Source organism: Cheilinus undulatus, linkage group 14 (genome assembly GCF_018320785.1).
Source record: "Cheilinus undulatus linkage group 14, ASM1832078v1, whole genome shotgun sequence".
Lineage (NCBI taxonomy): Eukaryota > Metazoa > Chordata > Actinopteri > Labriformes > Labridae > Cheilinus > Cheilinus undulatus.
The window spans coordinates 34,573,838-34,594,881 of NC_054878.1; the positions used below are offsets into that span (position 1 = coordinate 34,573,838).

General features: G+C 39.5%; 1 protein-coding gene across 1 annotated transcript in view; it reads left to right on the forward strand.

The window, feature by feature from the left end:
* The window catches only part of rngtt (RNA guanylyltransferase and 5'-phosphatase), a 161,358-nt gene that overhangs the window by 12,982 nt on the left and 127,332 nt on the right, over positions 1 to 21,044 (forward strand). The window contains exons 7-8 of the mRNA XM_041804477.1: positions 4,702 to 4,811; positions 5,759 to 5,860. Coding sequence (XP_041660411.1) covers positions 4,702 to 4,811; positions 5,759 to 5,860 — 212 coding nt within the window. The remainder of the gene's footprint in view (positions 1 to 4,701; positions 4,812 to 5,758; positions 5,861 to 21,044) is intronic.

Consider the following 21,044-nt stretch of genomic DNA (forward strand, 5'->3'; position numbering starts at 1 on the left):
AGGTATAATTTTGACTCGATAAAAGCTACCTCCTTGTCTTTATGTAAAGCTCTCTTCAGCTCAGTTTAGAGAAATCAGACGCCTCAGATGAGCTCCAGTTGCACATAATTAGGTTTCTGTTTACATTGAGCTGATGCTCTCATCCACACTCATTTTGAGTGGATATAAAAAGACTTTGTTTACATGGTTTCATCAACAGCCAAGCGATAATTGAAGAGGCAATAAAAGTGCAAAATCAGCTGAAACTGAACCAAAACACAGGATTTTACAGGATGCTAACAGTTGTGTAATTTAAATTTGTATATATTTATTAGCCACTCTAAATGCAGGGAAATGACTAAGACTGCAAACAACAATCTTTTAATATTTGAATCTTTGTTTTCTTGATTTCCTCTTAGTTATTTTGTTTTTAATGTTACAAAAAGTTGTGAAAATGTTTGTCAGTGTATCCCTTGATTGATTTCCATAAATGCAGTATTTTGGCAGCATCCCAGATGAAATGTATATAAATACTGTGATGGAGGAGCGATAAAATAGTAAATCATCACTTTTATAAGCTGGTAAATGTCACAAAATAACTTAAACTGATTCAGTGCATTCAAAGTAATTAGCATTTTAAAATATGTTTTTATACAATCATATCTGTGGAGCTCAGTTGCGCAGTTCTTCATTCTGCCATTCAATAGATGTTTGAACTAAACAGGGGTCAAATGAATTTGATTTTTGTCTGTAGTGTACTTCTTTGCTTGTTTCATGCAAGCAGCACTTTAAGTTTCTCGAACACATTTATTTGAAATGTAAAAAAACAACAAATTCTCACATAAGACAAGCTGTACAAAAACCTCTTATCAAAGTTCTCACTAATTAATCCAGCTAACTATTAATTGACTAATCATTATAGCGCCTCTCTAATCTGATTATTTAGTGTCTTATGGAATTAAAACCCTAATAAGATTAGTCATTGAAAGTTAATGACTTACAGATGACTGTATGAAGTATAGTGTGAGCAAGTAGTAGTTGCAGTAACAGTAACTTGCAGTTGCAAGTAACAATTGCCGATTTCTCCTTTTTGCTTTTATTCATCTTACTCACGCTCCCTACTCATCCTTGTTTCTCAGAGTTGGGCTTTTTTTATTTTGCTTTAGGAGCTGTTCACTTGCAAGTTAATAAACTGTTAAACTAGAAAACCAGGGTTCAGGAAAATCAGTACACCTGTTCCCACATGAGGTGATTGCACAGCAAGTCAGTTGAGTAAGCTCTCCCTTTGCTGGAAGGTGGAAAACACACCATAAGTGGGTACTGCATCCAGGTTATGTCACAAAATTGTATGCTATGGCATGCAGGAATCACACTTAAAATGTTATATAGTTTATGAGAAATTATCCTCCTAGACATCTAGTTTGTTTTGAGGAAAATGCAAATTCTTGTATGAAAGTTAAATGGCTGTGGCTTATGAAACATGCTCTACAAGCTAATTAAAATCTTATGGTTACTGTTTTAATCTTAATGAAGACTGTGACCCAGTTCTACCTTCAACAAAGCCTTCTAAATTCAAATTACGTCTGCAATGTAGGAGTGTTGATGTTGATATTGTTTAGTGCTACTTGCTATAAAGGCAGTAATGATGATAAATGAGGCTAGCACTTTCAGGTTGTAGTGTGTTACATCCCTCACACGTCTAGGGAAACCTGGACATAACATGATATTGCCCAAACTCCATCTACTCCCAAGAAAGCCAGCAGCACAGTTCATCAAAAGTTAAACACAGTGGTTTATTTGCTTGCCACACAGCAAAAAACCATACAACAGAAGATCACCCAGTAACACAGAAGTTCCACTTCCCCCCCTTTTTACAAGGAGGTTAACACAAAGTGCAGCTTTTGGCTTTAGTCACAATCTAGGCAGCTAACAATTTTAAGTTAACACAAAGGTTGGCTGTTACAACAGCTTAAGCAACTTAACACTACATGTGAAAGTCTGAAATCTGGAAGGTAACAAAATGTTCTGCCTTTACGACAATCTAAGCACTTAGCAAACTACAATTGGAAGTCTGAAGCTCAAAGGTAACATATTAAAGTAAGTCAACAGACACTACTATTACCTTCCTAAATATTCACTTAAAGGTCAGAATTATTCACAAGCTGCTTTGTTGGAAGTGGCTTCAGCAGAAGAGGAAGAGCAGGCTGCAGCAGCAGGTATTTGTAGACTTGCTGGAGTTTCTCAGGTGGCAGCAATCTCTGCAGCAGCCAGTCAGCCTCAGCACCAGGACCTTATCACACACACACTCCAGCTGACACAGACACACTCACTGAGACAGCCACACTCATTGACAGCCACACCCACTACTCACACTCTGCAAGAGAGGAGGCAAATCTGCATTTACAAACAAACACTACAAAACATATGACCTTGGGTCATTACAAGTGTTAGTAGGGCTGTCATATGGAAAGGGAGCATAAGTAAGCTTTTAATGTCTAAAATAAAAACATATTTTCAAAAAATTTATTTATTGGGATATTATTTCCTTTTAGGGGCGCTGTAGTGAGAACACTGTAACAGAACAGCAGTTTAATACTGCTCACAGTAGCAACATCCTGCTTGTACGAGGATGAGAAATAAAGAAAAAGCTGCACTTTTGAATGTCTCATTTTATTTTGAAAAACTCATTTCCCTTTATAGTTCCTCTGAGCTATGACTGTTTATTTGTAAATCAGTAGCAAGTTCATTTTTGAGTGGTAAAAATATCAGTGAGTCATTTTGTACATACCCTCCTGCTTATGTCGTGATACGTAACAGTGTCAATGAATCAAGGATGCATCGTATTATTGGCATATTGGATATCAGCAAAAGTCCAACATTGCGCATGCCTATAATAAATCTAAAAATCAAGACCATAAAATGCATGAATTTGATCAAGACACCAGTAAGAATTTTCTGACATTGTCAGTAGGTGCGTTTAGATGACGTCACATGGCAGCGAAGAACTCCTAATGGCGGGCAGGAAGCGATCTGCATAGAGAAACACTACCCAAAAGGGCCATGTTATGCCAAGTGTTCATAGTACGATGAGCTGTGTTACACAACAATCATGTATGGTCTGTTTCTACGAAGGGCTCCAGTTCAGTTTTGCCATGATTTAGCACATTCAACTCTGAGCCTGACCATATTTCAGTTGACGTCCATCCAGCTACACTTTATCTAACGGGAAATCCGTCTCTTTTCAAGGATCCAGATCATTTGGTTCAGCTCAGTAGAGCTGGCTGCTTGACTCCCAAACAGCTCCTCATTTGGTACCAGTTTGGTGTTTTTTAATGTGGATTCAAAGATGCCAAAGGATGGAGGAAAGGAAACTGGCACTCAAACAGGAGCTAGCTATGGTGGCTCGCATTAAATGGCCATTTCATAGAACAGGCTAGATTGTGAACGGCACATCAATCACTCCGTGGCTTACTCTACATGGTTTATTCAGTTGGTAATATACTACTATTTCAATGAAAAGCATGTTTGTTACAAAATGAGGACATTTTATATGTCAAAGGGGCTTAGCTAGCCTCTTAGCTCAGTACAAGACTCTTGTCTCCCTTTATCTGGGTGGATGGTAAGAGACCTACAGGACTTAGTAATTTGTGATATTGTTCACCTCCACACCAGGTAAATCGGCTAAACTGTGGAAAAAAAACACTTTTTTGTAAAGTGTAGGAATTGTACTTAATGCATATAGAAATTTTCTGATGATAATTGCAGCATACAGGTCCATTTAGATCTATAAAGTACTAACTAACCTCTGGTCCCATTCAACCCAATGGCTTTCACTGACTTCCTGCCCCCCATAGAGCATTTAGGATCATGTGGTTACAATCAACCTATATGGGCTTTAAAATTTGTGTTAAGAATGGGAAAACATTGAGTTTTAAATATGTTCAACTTTTAGGATTCGTCAATCAATCAGCCCTAACTGTAAATTTTTTTTGTCACTTCTACCTTAGTTCAATAGCAGTTTTGTTGTCCAGAATAAAAAGAACCCCACAAAACTAATTTACCTGATATTAATTACAATGAATGAGCAGCAAACTGTTAATCAAATAACTCCTAGAAGGAGATTTATAAGGCAATGATGTTGCTTTCTCCCCTTAATTTGACTATTTATTACACAAAAAGTTTCACTAATGACCCTGGGGGATACATATTTTTAGATTATCCCATCTGTTTCTTGTCTAATTGGCTTGAATTATCATATTTCTCCAGTTAGTAAGACTCATCTGGGAAGAATGAGGGAGGAAAAGGTCAGACAATATGATAAATAAATTCAGTTAGGAAATGAAGTAAATGCATGAGGTATCTTTTCACTTTAGATAGGCGTGCTATCACCTGTGTTACACAGGAGATGATTTTGAATTAAAACAGGATAGGAATGATAAAACGGAGCAGAAAGAGGCATCAGTCTGATTTTCTGGTAGCTGAGTTGCAGGGTTTGTAAGGTGGATTTGTAAAAGATTTAAATTAAAAGTGGTTTTGAAGTCAAAGATCAAAAGTTGGCTGGATTTTTTTTCTACCTGTTGCTTCTGCAAACAGAGACTCATAAGTAAAAGGTGATGCATCTCTGAGTGTCTAACCAGTATTTAAATGTTTTGTTATGTTTGTGTGTAGGAGGCTGATTCAATACAAGTTCAGCCTCTGTTTTCGTTCTATTTTTACTCTTAGGGTGCAGTTTTCCTTGAAGGCATCACGGTGAAAGGTGTCACACAGGTCACCACACAACCCAAACTTGGAGAAATCCAAAGACGGGTTCAGGAGATGGCCGAGTGGGACAGGTAAGAGCCTTTCTTTTTTTTTTTTAACTCTCCTTGTATCCTTCTGGGACACCGTGTATGTCTGTGTACACATGTGTGGGTGTAGCGCACTGTGTTAGGAGTGACTCATTTGTTGTAAAATCACCTGTTTTATTTTGAGACCTTGACACTGAGACAGGCAGCAGAGTCAGGAATAGATCTTTCCGTTCTGGGGCTGTTGTGCTGTTGTGCTGCTGTGTCTCGTCACTGCAGAGGAATCCATCCCCGCTGCTATTTCCACCTGCTGTTTGTTTTTAAAGTTGCTTTTTTACTTGTTATGGATGCAAATACTTGTATAAAGTTTGTTGATGGCACAATAGTGGGATGAAGTTAAAAACCCTTGTAAGTTTAGAGCCTGAATCGGGAATATTCTGTTCAAAGAATTGCAAAGAAGAATGGAGTAAAATTGCAGTGTCCAGATGTGCAAGCCTGATTGAGACCTATCCACACAGACTGAATGCTGTGATTGCAGCCAAAAGAGCATCTACTAAACACTGACTTGAAGGGGGTTAATATTTATGCAGTCACTTTTTTTGTATTACAAATTTGTATTTGATTTACGTTACTTTGTAGAAAACTTTTTCACTTTGACATTAAAGACATTTTTGTCAAATTGTGTTGACGATAATTGATTCATAAAATCAATAGGTCAAAAGGTCAAAACATCCAAGGAGGTAAATACATTTTAGAGGCCCCTGCATAATGATAAAATAAAGGACAATCATAATAGTGGTAAGAAATGTTGCTATCATTACTCAACACATGAATGTTTGTGTTAGGGTAAGACTTGAGCTGATGTAGATGTTTCAGTGATTGTAAGTCATGAAATTGATGAGTTCCAAAGCTCTTTGTGGTGAGATTTCAGTGAATAAATGAAAGCCAGTTTCAAACACAAATATGACAGATATTTGTGCTTATTGCTTTTGCAGGTCTGGTTTTCCTGGTGCTCAGCCCGTCTCCATGGACCGGCAAAACCTTCGTTTCCTGGAAAAGAATCCATACAAAGTCAGCTGGAAGGCTGATGGCACACGGTCAGTATTTTGTTCTTAGGTTTTCTTTCACAGTAATGACTCTTTATCCATGTCTGTCAATAGGGGTACTGTGTCTTGTGTCTCTCTGACTAGTCTGATTGGCTTCTTCTCTCATCGATTAGGCTCCTTTTTAAGGGTCGATGAGTTCACAGCGAGTTTGTCTCCATGGGAGTTGTTAAACGTGTCCGCTCTCTGTGAGTCAGGGGTGTCAATGTGCCTTTTTGACCTTTTAGTCAAGACTGAGAGCGATACTAGGATATGTCTGTGAGGTTATTTTTAAAAGGGGGGATCTGTTATCGGTAAATCAATCTGTCAATCAAGCTCGTTTACAATGCGAATGTTGACTGGTCAATCTGGGGTTTTTTTTTCCCCAAAAAATGGCAAGTCATAAATCATAAAATCCACCAAAACCAGCTATAACTTCAAGCCAAATTCCCCAGCATAGTCATTTTTAAGCTGCACACAATGATTGTGTCTGTAACTTACAATAAGCACTGCTGATCGGTGATGCTGACTTTAAAAAAAGAGTTTTGCAATATATATTTTGATGGTTTATATTCAATCAGATCAAGTTAAATTAATGTATAGTGATGTTTAGTTGAGTTGTGAGGTGTCTTTACATCCCTGTCTGCAGCACATAAAATAATATAGCTGTGTAAATATCTGTGCTGAATTATTGTTCTCATGTTCTCTGATTGAGTGCTTTTTAAACAACCACAAACTGAATAGCTCAACTGTGTTTTAGTAGAATACGAATTAAAGTAGAGCACTTAGTCTTTCCTGTCACATTTTAGGCTGCATTTGTTAATTTGCCTCGTTTTATGGCTCTATTAGCAGAGGATAGTGTTGAGAAGCATATAAAGGATTTTAGTATTCCAGTAGTCTGCTGTGAACCTCTGTGTCTCTCTAAATGTGCAGTGTGCTGGTGAATTTTTAATGACTGCAGTCAATTTCAGATTTTTTCATACCGGTACTTTAATTTCCTGGTAAGAATTCGACTGGCAGAGTGCAGATTAAGCTTCACACCAAGATGCCGCGATGTATGTGTGATTGACTGCAAATACTTTACAAGTGTTGTTAGAAAGTTTTGCTCTTAAGTTTTACACAGAGAACGATGCAGAACTCTTCCTCTCCTGCCTCGAGCTCCTGCCCTTCACCCCATTTTCCCTCCAGCTATTTGGGGAGTCTTTCTTCAGTCATGAGAAATGCAGCAAGGGATGCACATAGTATGCAAGCTGTGAGCCATCACACAACTGCAAGATATATACTATGCTGAGAATAGGAAGTTTGGCTTAATGATTGAACAGTAAACAATAGAACAGATAGCTGAATGTGTTAATTGAACAAACATGGACCCTAAAGACTTGGCTCAGCCACATATGGTGTAAAATGTGGAACTCTAATGATCAGAACAAGATCAGCAAATCCAGGAAAAGGAACTGTGAGTGCCTTTACGTATCTGTGTAGAGCGGTGCTTCTCAAATGTCATGGCAAGGAACACTGGTGTGCCTTGAGCTAAGTCTTGGTGTGCCTTGGTGTGGGAATACATACAACCATATGTAGTTATTGCAACTATAGAATAACTTGCTTTTATTCGCATGACTCTGCCCTTCCACGAACCTACGCTGAGAGCATCAAGCAGAAACAGTACATATTCCTTCCTTTCCTGTGCCTACAAGGAAGGCCTGGGGCAGGGAGAGACGCAGCAATAAACCCAGAGTAGAGCAGTTATCATGAAAATGGGAGCTGATAAAGTCAGAGGCAGAATAAAAGAGGAGCTGGGGTGGAGGAAGGTTGTAAAAAGTGGCTTGCAGAGGGAACAGCAAAGTGTGTAGTGTAGGCAAGAGACATTTAAATATGGCAGCATGAGTGCAATTTGCCAGTAGCGTGCTTAGAATGAATCCGCTTGCTGTCAGCTGATGAGGGCTAGCGTGAGATCAGCGGATCTCAGTTATATGGCAACATTTCCTGCCTAAACAAACACTGTACACTTGATTTACTGTAACATGTAAGAGGATATTTTGTATTGGTGTGGTTTTGTATTGGTGTTGCTGGGCAACCAGAGCAGTTGGCAGCAAGAAAGATGCACTCTTGAGTTATATCTTGGACTTGTAGTGTTTTTCACAATTAAGTTGACAACATATGTTGAAACCTGTGAAAACAAAGAAGATGGCTAGTCCAGGACACCTTTGAGAAAAAGAACAGGACATTTCTATTAAATAAAACCTTGAAAAGGTGAAAAGAAGGCCTCAGTCTCAACTACAACTCCTGGCTAGCTTACAAGCTAACAATAGTGCAAGAAGGTGAAAGTGGGGCAAACAAGCCGAGCTGCAGACTAGGCTAAGAGCGGCCCCACGCAAACCTGTCGTACTGGGAATCTTTCTCCCGGATGCCCGCTCCCTCACCAGCAGGATGGATGATGTGAGGCTGCAGATTTCTAACCACTGCTTGGACCACTGTGTTGCTAAAAGTGTTTACCCCATTTCTGTTTCCTGATTTTTTTGCACATCTATCATACTTAAATGTTGCAGATCATCACAAGGCAGCCCTAGTAAATACAAAATTCAGTTTCTAAATAATGATTGTATTTATTAAGGGGAAGGCCTTTTTGGAAATTAAATTCTACTTTTGATTTCTTCTTTTTGTAACTACGTAGGAGCAGACTTAGAAGGGCAAGGATAATTTGAATTAGACTTTTTTTGCCAAGAAGAAAATCTTTATAAATGTGTCATTGGGGATTCAAGGTTATACATATGTATGAGAGAAACATTGTATTTATATAACTCCTTTTAAAGAAACCATGTGCTTTACAGAGTAAAAAGTTCAGAAGTATAAAGCCGCTGACGCACAGTCACAGTTATGGGTGATGGGACTACAGCATGGTTGGTGCTCTGAGCAGTTTGGGATTTGCTCCATTGGAAGTCCAGCCTGTGGTTACCTCAAACCTTCATGCCAATGACAATACCACCAGAAAAGCTTACAGTCACATTGGGAACCATTTAACGAGAGAAGCTTGGATATTCTCTTTCAAATAACTTGACCAAATGTAGGAATAAAGATTTTGTCTCATCATTTTCTGGACTCCAAAGATGCTTTCATGCATTCCTCTGGAGCTGCAAATCATCATTTCCTCACATCTTATCATGGAAAAATGTGTTGCTTACACTGTGTAGAAAGTTTATGAAGTCTGCTGACTCTCCACAACAGACAGAGTTGGTTTTCATTCCCTGCTGTGTGTAAACAAGCTCAGAACTTCTATGTCAGCGTATTTACCTGGCAAATGTTTGATTTGGTATCTCAAAGATTCTCTTGTGTTGCTTTTGTCATTTTAGCATCACTCTCCTGTTCTGTTTTTCCTGCTTCCTCTCTAACAGCTTTGGTATAGTGTGGTATTATTGTTCCTGTTGGATAATGATACCCAGGGGTGTCAAATGTGACTGACTGAGGCTATAGAAAGGTGCAGAGAGGCTGGGTGCTGTCGGTGTTTCTGAGTGGACATTCATGCATTGTAGCCCGTCTGGCGTCTGCATGCAGGTAATCAGGTTGCGCTCTCATTCCCGGAAAAAGCTTCCATCTATAGGCACACGCTACAAAGAGCAAAGAGTCTTTATTCTGTCTGTGAGGAACGGCCTGTCCTGGCTCTGCTGGTTGGATATTACTTTATTCTACTGAACTGAGAAATGGATCACAGCTGCCACACTTGTGCCCCGCCTGAACCACTGTGCTGTTAAATTCATCCTGAAAAAGCCACATCTCTCATGCCAGTTTGGCTTTTGTGTGAAATTGAATTCACACAAAAGAAAAAAAGGATGATGAGGGATGGTTGGTGGGGAAAAATAACGATTAAAATTCCACAGGTGTGTTTCTTTATTAAAATTGAACAGAACCTTAGATGGTGAGGAAACAAAAGCAGATCCCAGGATTTAAACAATGGATGTATTCCACTTCTGTAGCTTTTTAATCCTAAAATCTCTATTTTGTTGATAAAATTTGGATTCTCGGGAGGTTGCCATGTGGATGAATTCCAACGAATCAAACAGAATTAATGAGGTCTATGTTTGGTACATTTTCACTGAGATTCCTGATCATAGTGCTGCAGTGGGATCTTCATTTGTCATTCTTGCCATGCATGCAGAGTGTGCAGAGAATTTCTTATTTGATCCGCCACCTTCTCACCCGTGGAATTTTAAAAAACCTGAAATGGATTTTTAATTGGAAATTTGTCTCTTCAAGGTGGCCCAGAAAGATTTTTCCCTTTGCATATTGCCAAAGGTTCTCACCTGAGTCTTGCATATTCTAAATCCCACCTGCTTTCTTTTATCAATTTGGTTAGGAAAAGAAAGTTTCCTATGTCAGTGTGTCTGACATTTAAATGAGTAACTTCCTTTTTTGCGGCACACAAAGAATTATTTATGCGGGGAAAAGGTTAATATGTTTCTCTCAGCCTCAGTTTCTCTGACAGACCTCTCAGCCTCACCGCAAAGGGTGGTGAAGCATCAGTGTTTCTGGAAACTGCAGAGCTCAATGGCACTGTGGGTTATATTTGCGATTATTTAGATTTGTGTTGAGTTGTGGTATTGCCACTGAAGTCTGAGTTTGATACAAGACGGACAAATGTGTGCAGCATCTGGGTCTTAGACAAACTTCACTATGGAGGCATTGAGATATTTTGTATTGTATCCTGTCCTATAAGCTGTGAAACTGCCACTGAAATGACAGCCAAGGGTGGTTTCACACAAAGGTCCCTACCCAAATCCAAGTACACTAGCACCAAAGTTTGCTTCTATTTAGTTTTTGGTGCATACCATGCTTGGCTACTGCGCTAATGCCAACTACATTATATAGTTATATTGCCCCCTGAGGCAGAGATTGACAACCTTTATTTAAATACATGCAGCATTTCAGTCAAGCTCTGCATTGCATCACATTGTATTGTATTGTATCATATCTCAAAGATTTTGTATAACCCCTTAAGTATAAAAAATAAAGCTTAAAATGTGCAGCATTTCAGTCAAAGTATGTATGCATTGGGTTGCATGGAATCTCATCCCATCTTATCGTTGTGCATTGCCAAGTGTCGTATGGTGTCATATTGAGGTGTGATATTATCTCTTGTGCATCATTTGTGTCCCAGACAAATTTCTCAAATGAGATCAATGACATGTATGACATTCCACTCTATGAGTACATACTTACTGTATCAAGTTGTGCTGAGCTGCAATGTTACCACTAGAGCCAGAGCTTAAGTGATGATTAGAATGATCTTATAAAAATGGCCAAACTGTATCAACTTCTGGCCCCCTGATTCCTCACACGTACTCTAGAGGCTGAACAGGAGGATAAAAAATGTCACAAAAAGACTGTTGCTCTATGTTCTTTTTCATTCTGGACTACCTGAAGATTGGTGTGTCAGAAAAAAACATCACGTTAACATCTTCATCTACAAGAATAAAAACAATAAAATTTTTGGGAAATAAAGAAGACATCTTTAGTCAAATTCTTACCAGATACCCAGCAGCGGGCCAATTATTCACAAACCAGAGTGCATACGATTTCATAGCTCTTATTGTATCCTACCATATCCTGTCCTATCCTGTCTAGGAATGGGCAGTAAGATGCGACCACTGTATCCTGGGGTACTAAAAAATAGCCATGGTATTGCTTTAATTACCGTCATGAAGACAGTGTTGCGTAATGAACACACTTTTATCATAAGTGGCTTTAAAGTATGTGTCCACTTCCACCTGCAGCACCTCTGCCTGTGTGTGCAGATGCTTTTAAGTGATTAAAGGACTCCTGCTAATGATGTGGGGCTAATTTGGCAAGAGACAAATGCACACTTATAAACCAACGCATATATTCTCATGTACCCTGGCATGGTTGGCACTGCAGTATGGTCTTCTCTGTTAGTCTGTTGAAGTCAAACTGTTAAATATGCTCCAGTGGTTGTAATGGGATTTTTAAGTGAGTTTAAAAACTAAAAATTCTTTTGTCTGTGTTGATCAGTGATGATCCTGTTTATTAGTAACCACAGGTGCAACGTCAGACACAATTAAAACTACTGAAGGTTTTAAAAAACATTTAAATTTATCTTCATTTCTTTTTATGTGATATGTAGATAACGTTTATTGGTGCTTGGTGGTTATGTTAGGCCCTGATGTTTTATAAGCTTCCTGTGAAGTGAAACCACAGCTGGATGGAGCTCACCATTTAAGCACAGAGTGGAAATAAAAAAGCAATAAAGGCTTATCTTTATCTGTTTAAAAGCACACAGAAAATTACTTAACATTCCCGGATCCTATATGATAATGGTTGATTATCATTTCTCAAATTAAATCAGGGAGGAGGGGAGGGAAAAGAGATGAAAAGAACGCGTGTATGTGCAAAAAACAGGGTCAAAAGAGAGAAACTTTGTTTGCTCCTCTGTCCTGATGTAGCTCATTTTATTAAGTGTAAGAACAATTCAGATATAAATCATTTCCAGAGCTCCTGGAAACCTTGATACCCTATACCCGGTAAATTTTGGGGAAGTAATGACTGGATTAAAGAATGAATACTGTTCTGTCCCGTCTTGTTCTGTTCTGTTCTGTTGGGTTGTCATACTTAAAGTGAAGCCAACACTTGATATGAGGAACCTTAATGTGTGCAGCATATGAGTCCAAGAAAATCCCTTCTAAATACTGCCAGAGGTTTTCACACCAGTCTTGGGTATTCTAAAGCCCACCTGCTTTCCTTTTTCGATTTGGTTGAGAAAAGCAATTCAAATGTACTGATGGTCTAGCCCTTAGGCTGCACTCCATGTATGGAGGCTATAGACATCCAGGCAGGGAGCTGGGTACAAGTCTGACTGACGGCTCCTTTCCTGGCTCCCTGATTTCCTCCTCTTATCGACTGTCATTCCCCAAAAAGGCATAAAAAGCCCATAATAGAGCCTAAACACAGAAAAGTCATTTTCCTATCATTATGTATCTGACTGTTAAATGAGCATCTCCCTTTTTGTGTTATTGTTTATGCAGGAAAGGGTTAATGTGTTCCTTTCAGCATCATCTATCATTTTCACAGACGTCATTTCAGCACCACAGCATCGGGCAAAGCATCAACATTTCTGCCAAAAAAATACTTGCTCAGTAGAACAATACCAGCCAGTATCGTGGCAAAGTACTGATGCATCCCCTCTGACCTGAACATTTAAATGCAGCCCTCCTTAATGCACATACCAGTCATACAGTGACAAAACTCTCACTGCCTATCTGCCAAAATCGTGGCTTCTAATGCTCTTTGCAAAGTACAGAAAATCAGTGGATCTGCCAAGAGGGGAAACACAGCCGGAGTTTTCTTTTTAATCATCTTGTCATGGAGCCTTCTGTCAGGGCTTGATTGGTTTGTTCTCCAGAGATGAAGAGCAGGAGGAGGAGGAGGGGAGAGTCCAATTATACCCCCAGGACTTGAAACAAACAATGCTGCTCAACTCGGACTTTATTATAAAAATTGGACCGGAGGAAGACTTTCTTAATTTTCTCTCTTGTACCCAGGAACCGCTTCAGTCAATCATTGAAAGCATTTGCTTTGAAATGACAAGATTAGATCTTTGGAGTTGAAGAGAGCAGACTGGTCGTGTTCAGAAGCAGATCATTGATACTTTTGTTCTGCAGTCTGTGTTTGGTTGATTCATGATTCGTGTCTTTGACCTTGCTCACTGAGGCCATGCAGCCAGAGTGCAAAGAAAAGCCTTAGACTTCCTTTGAGACGAATACTATTAGAAAGAAAAAGACCGCTGATAGTGTCTCCATGACTCAGTGGCTCGAAATGGCAGCCAGGATGAAAACAGAACAATTCTTTGCTTAAAAAATAAACCAAAATACTCCAAGTGTGTTTACTAGCACATCTATTGTGTAATGCTGTTATATGAAGAAAGTGAAAGGACTGAGTCATAAAAGCTTTTATTTGTGTTAGCTGAAGTTTGGGGAACATGAACTCAGTCACTGTTTGTACCTTTTTCTGTCCCGTACATCCCAGTCTGTAACACTGAGAGTTTAAACATTAGTTTGGCGAGATCTAATCTTATCTTGCTGTAATATTTCATTCACAACTTTTCTGAAAATAATAGATAAAGGTTTTGGTTATTCCCTGATGCTATCCATTTGAGTTTTTTTTTTTTTTTTTTTGCTTTGGGAATTCTTTAAACATTTCTGAGATTTTGGATATTATTTTGAGATTTCAGTGGGGTTTCCATCTACCACTTGGATCGAAATCGTAACCCAGATCCTTTATTAAACAGGGATGTCTACCCATTTCGACCCACCACATGTGGAGACAGACATCCCTGTTTTATAAAGCATTTGTTTTTTTAACATCAGAGTGCCTTGGATTTTTTGGTTTTGACTGCCGTTTCATTTTTTTGTTTGTTTGTTTGTTTTTTTTTTAAGATTTATTTTTGGGCTTTTCATGCCTTTATTCTATAGAGGAGGCCAGTGAATAGAGTCGGAAATAGGAGAGCCCACCCGCGTACATGGGTAGCACCTTAGACCACTAGGCCATCTTGCTGCATTTATTTTACCCTCTTCCTTTATAAGCCTTCCGGGGCCGGCTGCTGAGAAGCATCTCCACAGCATGATGCTGCCACTGCCGTACTTCACACTGGCGATGGTATGCTTGTGTTGCTGTGCAGTGTTTGATGTCCACCAAACAGCGTCATGTCTGAGGGCCAGAAAGCACTGTTTTGGTCTCATCAGACCAAAGAACTTTCTTTCACTTGGCCATGGAGTCTTCCACATGCCTTTTAGTGAACTAAAGTAGTGATTTGATTTGAGTTTTCTTCAACAGTGGCTTTCCCTTTGCTACTCTCCCATAAAGCTTTGACTGGTGAAGAACCCGGCAACAGCCCTTGTATGCAGAGTCTCCCATCTCGGCTGCTGAAGCTTGTAACTCCTTCAGAGTAGTCATAGGTGTCTTGGTGGCCTCTCTCACTAGTCTCCTTCTTGCACGGTCACTCAGTTTGTGAGGACAGCCTGACCTAGGCAGCTTTACACATGTGCCATAGTCCTTCTATTTCTTTATGATGGATTTTTGTTTAATTGAAATAACTTTGTAGAAATCTGTTTTCAATTTGACATTAAAAAGTTTGCTTTTGTTTTTGTCAAAAAGCCAAATTATATTAAACATGATTGATTTATAAAATCAACTAGAAAAGCACTCAGAGAGCGCAGACCTCCGCCATTAGCCCCATCTCCCAATAGTGAAGAATCCTGTAAAAAAAATCCTGGCTCCATCCCCATGTGCCCCCCACCACAGCATCCGCCGATCACTCCCTCCCTGGTGGGGTGGGAACATGGTAAGGCAAAGCATTGGCTTCGCTATGGGTGGACTGTCTTGGTGGAAGCATTGCCTGCTGGTGCCAACAGATGCACTGACAGTCTCACCCATGGTCCCACAGGACGACTGGAAGTCATGGCAGAGGGTGAATATTCCTCTATTCCTCACAGCATTGTGAGTATTCTTGCTACAATTCGCTGTCTTTCTCTCTGTTACGCTCCGACTCATCTCCTCGACCGGGCGTGCGTCTTTCAAACTCTTTAAACTTCAAAACTTTGAATAGAAACGCCCAAAATGCTGCTGGGATTGAAGTTACTCATGTCCGCCAACTCCTGGTGTAAAGTGGTAACAGCGCAGACCTCCGCCATTAGCCCTATTTTCCAATAGTAAAGAATCCTTTAAAAAATTCCTGGATCCAGATGGTGATCCGGATCAGTCACAAATCTAATCAGTTCTTCCTTATGCCATTTCTGACATTTCCTGAAAATTTCATTAAAATCCGTTCACAACTTTATGAGTTATGTTGCTAACAAACTAACAAACAAACCCACCTGATCACATAACCTCCTTGGTGGAGGTAATAAACGGGTAAAACTTTCAATGGGGTGCATACCTTTTAAAGGCACTCTATTTGGTTAGAGACTACTCTGGGTCAGATTATATTTGCCTATAACTCACTGAACAACTCTTCTCAGCCACTTCAGAGTTTAAATATTTTCAAATTTGCAGAGTAACTTTTAGTTTGTGATCGGAGCAGCTGCCAGGAAGTTGGCAGGGAAATTGTTTTCTTCATTTCAAACAGTAAATTTGGTTTTAAAAGGGAAAACACTACAAAGATGAAGAGTAGCCCTTTGGCTGCTTCTGAGTGTTTCTGTATGGAAAACATTCTGTCCAGTGTGGTTAGATCCAACCGATGTGGTACTAACATCAGTGCCATATTTAGGTGAATTGGTTGAGTCTGATCGGTATGGTGGGGATATTTAATCCTTTCCTTTCCTCATTTCCTTAATTTACCCATCATCACTTGCATGTTTAAAGCTCACTTTGTCGTAGGTACTTAACATTGGAAGATGGCTCTGACCACTTCAAGCCTTAGCTGTTGTCCAAATGAGGAATCAACCTGGTCTTTCTTGGCATAAGGAGCAGTCCTGCCAGTTTGACGCACCACTAATGATGTGCAAAGCTGCTGGATCTGATCTAAGTCCTCCCCTGGAGCTCAGCTGCTCTCAGCCATGCCGCAGGACTAGCCTGGCTAAGCCCACACAATGGCCGTCTGTGCCTCATTAGAGCTAAAGTGCTCTGGGGGGGAACGTGGCTCAAGGATAAGGCAAAAAACCTGAAGCTCACAGCAGCCAACAGAGGACAAGGCAGCAGACAGGAAGGAGGAGTGGGCAGGGATGCATGCTCGTATGAATAAAAGAGAACATCAGATTGAATATTTTCCAATAGTTGATAAAAAAGTGGAGTGTGGCTTCAGAGGAAAGAACAAAGACAGTGAAAATGGTGAAGGAGAGGATCACAAAGGACTCGGCGGCACTAATGGTCTCCCTGTGCTTCCCTCTGAACATACTTGACAGCGTTAGCCATGGCTAACTGGCCAATTAGACAGCAGGGGAACCACTTCTGCTCAGCGCCGACCTGTTGTGTCCTCTCCGGTTGACGGATCTTCTCTGTTGTGACTCTTTCTGTTTGATCTTCCAAGACTTTGGCCCTTTGCTGTGATAAAAGATATCATCTTTTATCACAAGAGGATTTCCTTCACTGTGATTTTACTGAGTCATTTAGTCATTTCCTGTCCTCCCTGTTATTGAGCCCAGCCCTCATCACCTTCAGGTCTCTTTAATGCTTTCATTGTGTCGAATCCCAAATGTAAGCGCAGCTATATCTTGCCCACTCACAATTCCTTTCCCTCTCCTCCCACATTTTTCTGCTTTTCCCTGCAGCTTCCACAAAACTCCTCCATGACTCTGATTTATATCTCAAGGCTTGTGCTTTTTTTATTTCTCTCCTGTCATAACCAGAGGGGTGGGGAGGGTCAAAGTCATCCCTCAGAGATCTCCACCAGTTCTCTTTTAACTGATGAGCGTGCTAAGGATTATGATCACTGCTTTCCACGGCCTGTCTGCCTGAGACACTCTTGGATAATGGGGATAATTAGGTTATATGTCTCTGATCTCACACCCTGCCCTTCGAAAACAAAAGCTTTTTTAAAAAAAGATCACGTACAAACGGCAAAGGGAGTGACATCTACCTACGCACTTATTCCTGGAGGTACAAGCAAGCATTAATCAGAGACAGGAGGTAATGGTTCCCATCTCTGCTCAGATTCACCCACTACTACAACTGCACAGTCACTGAAAAATTAGTTGTCACTATTGTCACCAAGCGAGTAGTAGTTTACACCGTACAGTTCCACAAAAATGGCTGTCAGTGAGTGCATTTTCTTAAGTGCAGTTATTTTTCACTCTCTTATGTTTAGGTTGTTATTTTTATTTGAAAACTCCTCTAAGTGTCTATTTTTGTAGAAATCTTTGAAGAGAAAAAACAGGTACAAAACAGTTAAATCCACCATATTTCTTTCTTTATGCTTTAATTTTGTTGTTTTTGAACATTTAAATCAAAATCTGTCTTTCCTTTTGCATAGTTAGAGTAATATAGCACAGGCTTTGAAACATATGCTGATGTCCTTGTCTCTTTTGTCCATGAAGTCAACATAGTGAAGATATTTCCAGAAAGAAAATTCTGTCCTCTCTGGCATCTCAGTAGTTAAATTTGCTACATTACACTTGCACTTAAACAGCAGGAGGTCTACGCTCTGCAGCTACACAGCTTTTTGATAACAAGAAGGAGAGAAATAGAAACTGTGCACACAGATCCTTTTGGGATTTTCTTTCTTTTTGGTGACAAAAAAGGAGGAAAATACAACATTATTTTTCCAGATGACTTAAGTAAAACAAACAATGTAACAGATCACATGAATTGCCAGATTAACACTATGTAGGCACTATGTAGGCATGTAAGCATTAGACATGACATTTCACCACACACCTTCTGTCCACCCATTCACTGAAATGTAATTCTCTGCCCTGTACATTTTAGGCTCTCCTTATAAATAGTCTGACATTGAGTACTTTATTTTGAATGTGGACAAACAGGAGTGTGGTACTTTGAGTGAAACTCAACAGTGTGGTTCCTGAAGTATAAGTGCCAGTAGTTTTCTCCATAGCTGACCTAATTATTAGCCACATAATCAGAAATACTTAAGTCCCACCATTGATGCTAGCCCTGCCTTCACAGAAGCTTTTCTAGCAAGCCTGGAACTGGGGTGACTTTTCCAGTTAATCCACACCAGTAGATATGATACTGAATGTCTTTTTACCCATTTTTTAAAATCTTTTTTCAATCATATATTGCCTCTAGCCTAAATGCTAAGGGCCATTTTGTTTTATTTAGTTTTTTAATTCAGTTTTTCTACATTTAGTTTTTACAATTCTATTTGTTGAGCCATGTTCTGAGTTCACTGTAGGGTTAAAACAATGTGCCAGTGCCAAAAAGGCATTGGATCATGTGTAACTGATAGTAAGATAGTCCAACCTAATGTGCCAACCTAATGGGATTGAAAAGCTTACAATTGCTGAATTTATGCAGAGACAAAAATGTTTAACTTGACTGACTTTACACCGACTGTGAGTGTGATTCAGGTATTTGGCCCTACATCTGTCACCATGCATGGTGTTTTAATGTAAAACTGTAAGGTCTATCCACCTCATTTAAAATTTACATGTTACAAAATGCCTCATCATGTTTATTTCAGCATCTTTTACTCTGATCACCACACTGTTGTGCTGTATGAGGGAGATTTCCTTGTATGTATTTGTTTAAAGGTTTTATATTTTTATCTGTAATGCTTATACATTGACAGAGAAATCAACTGGAGTTGAATTACTTGTAAGTGTACCTGGCCAGTAAATCTGAAACGTTTTATTCACAAAAGTACAGTTATACCTTTCCTTAGTCAACCATTCCTACCAACCCTAGAGGAAATTGAACAGAAACAAAAATAATATGATGGCTGTTTTGAAGTCAACAGTAGGGAAATAATCGCCACACCCTCGTACAGATAGACTGAAAAATCCAGTTGAACTTTTGGTGCAACCTTCCCAGAATGCTGAGTTCTGCCGGTGCTGGCTTTTGTCAGCTGGTGTCACATTGTGAGCACACATTGCCTCTTGGCAGCTTGTCAAGCTTCCCACTTTGAACCAGCTGGTATTGATGGCATATTTATTACATCTAGTCCCTTTGTGATACTGGTTGAGAGTCACAGCAGGTATGAGAATGCATGGCTGTGTCAGTGGGGAAGTCATTAATCTCAAATCCTTCTCTGTCATCTCTCTCTTAGTTGTCCCAAAAGATAAAATCCCGGCCCCATTATCAAACCCAGTTTTATACACCTTTTAAGTTTTCTACCTTTTCTCATCTCGTTAATTACCTAGTGTGTTAAAGTTACAAAATAATTAGCCTCTATTGTGGGCGGTATTTATGAAGCTACTTGCCTGTAACCTTTGTAAACACAGCAGTGCTGAAACCACTCATCAGGACAAACTTTATATAGGCCTAGCTTTATTTCTCTCTTGGTGTTCTGTGTTAAAGAGCAGCAGGCAGCCTGTGGAGTCTAATTGGGCTCATAAGAGGCGTGTAATGAAGCTGCCAAATTGCTGAAAATTGTCATTTGTTCGCTTTTTTCAGTGTTTTTACTAGTCCTATACTTTTACCAAAGTCCTGCTCACAACGGCGTGCCTCAAGGCTTTACATAAAGATAAAACCAGACAGCTAATTAACTCAAATTAATGAACTCACTGCAAAACCTATTGGTGTTCAGCAGTAAGATGGTCAGATTCAGTCAATTCATTTAGAATAATTACAGTAATCTGTAACTCATTTTTCAGTTGAAATACCAAAGTTCTGACATCTCTGAAGTAGAAAGTGCTCAATTTCTTTGTCTTTTGTGGCACTGATTTTGATCAGCAGTGGTTGCATTTCTTCTTTCTTTCTTTTTTCCCTACCCATATCAATCGAAATCCTCACCTAGGACTTTTTGATTGGTGTCTTTATCTGAATACTAGTTTATTTCTTTGGATTTCATGTTTGAAGACTTATTCTCTGTAGTCACTGATTTATTTCTTTGATCTTCAGTTGCAACCATTCACTCACAACATATTTGAACTTTTCTCTTCACTCCCTGGCAATCACCAGAGCAGTGTTGATTTTGTCAACTAAAACTATGACTAAAAATATTTTCCAACTGCTTTTTTTCCTTGACAAAAACTAGACTAAGACTGACAAAAACTAGACTAAGACTAACAAAAATAGATCTGTGATGACTAAAACTTACAAAAAGTAAACTTAGTTTTCATCAAGATGACTAAAACTAGACTAAAATGTAATGTAGTTTTCATTATACATTCAAAATCCATGATATTTCTCCACACTGGGTAATTCTATCAAAAAAATCCCAATGCATCTGTATCTATTTTGCCTCTCAGCTGTGGAAAGCAGGGACCTCTGGTTTGGCAGAGTGCACAGAACACACTATCATGACTTGGTACCAGATTCAGCTAAGAGAATAAATGCTTGGACTAAAAGTAAAGACTTTGGGACTTTGGGACCCAAAGCAAACCCAGGCATTGGGCACTCCACATCCATTGTTCCCTGCTCTATTTCACTAATCTTGCAAAGCAGATGGATATGCCCATTTCCTTGTTTTTCACTGGCGAATCCATCTTGCAAAGCTGCCATCTGATCCATTTGGGCCCGGTTAGAAAGTGACAGGACCAATCAGCAACAAGGGGCAGTACTTTCATGCGCAGCAGAG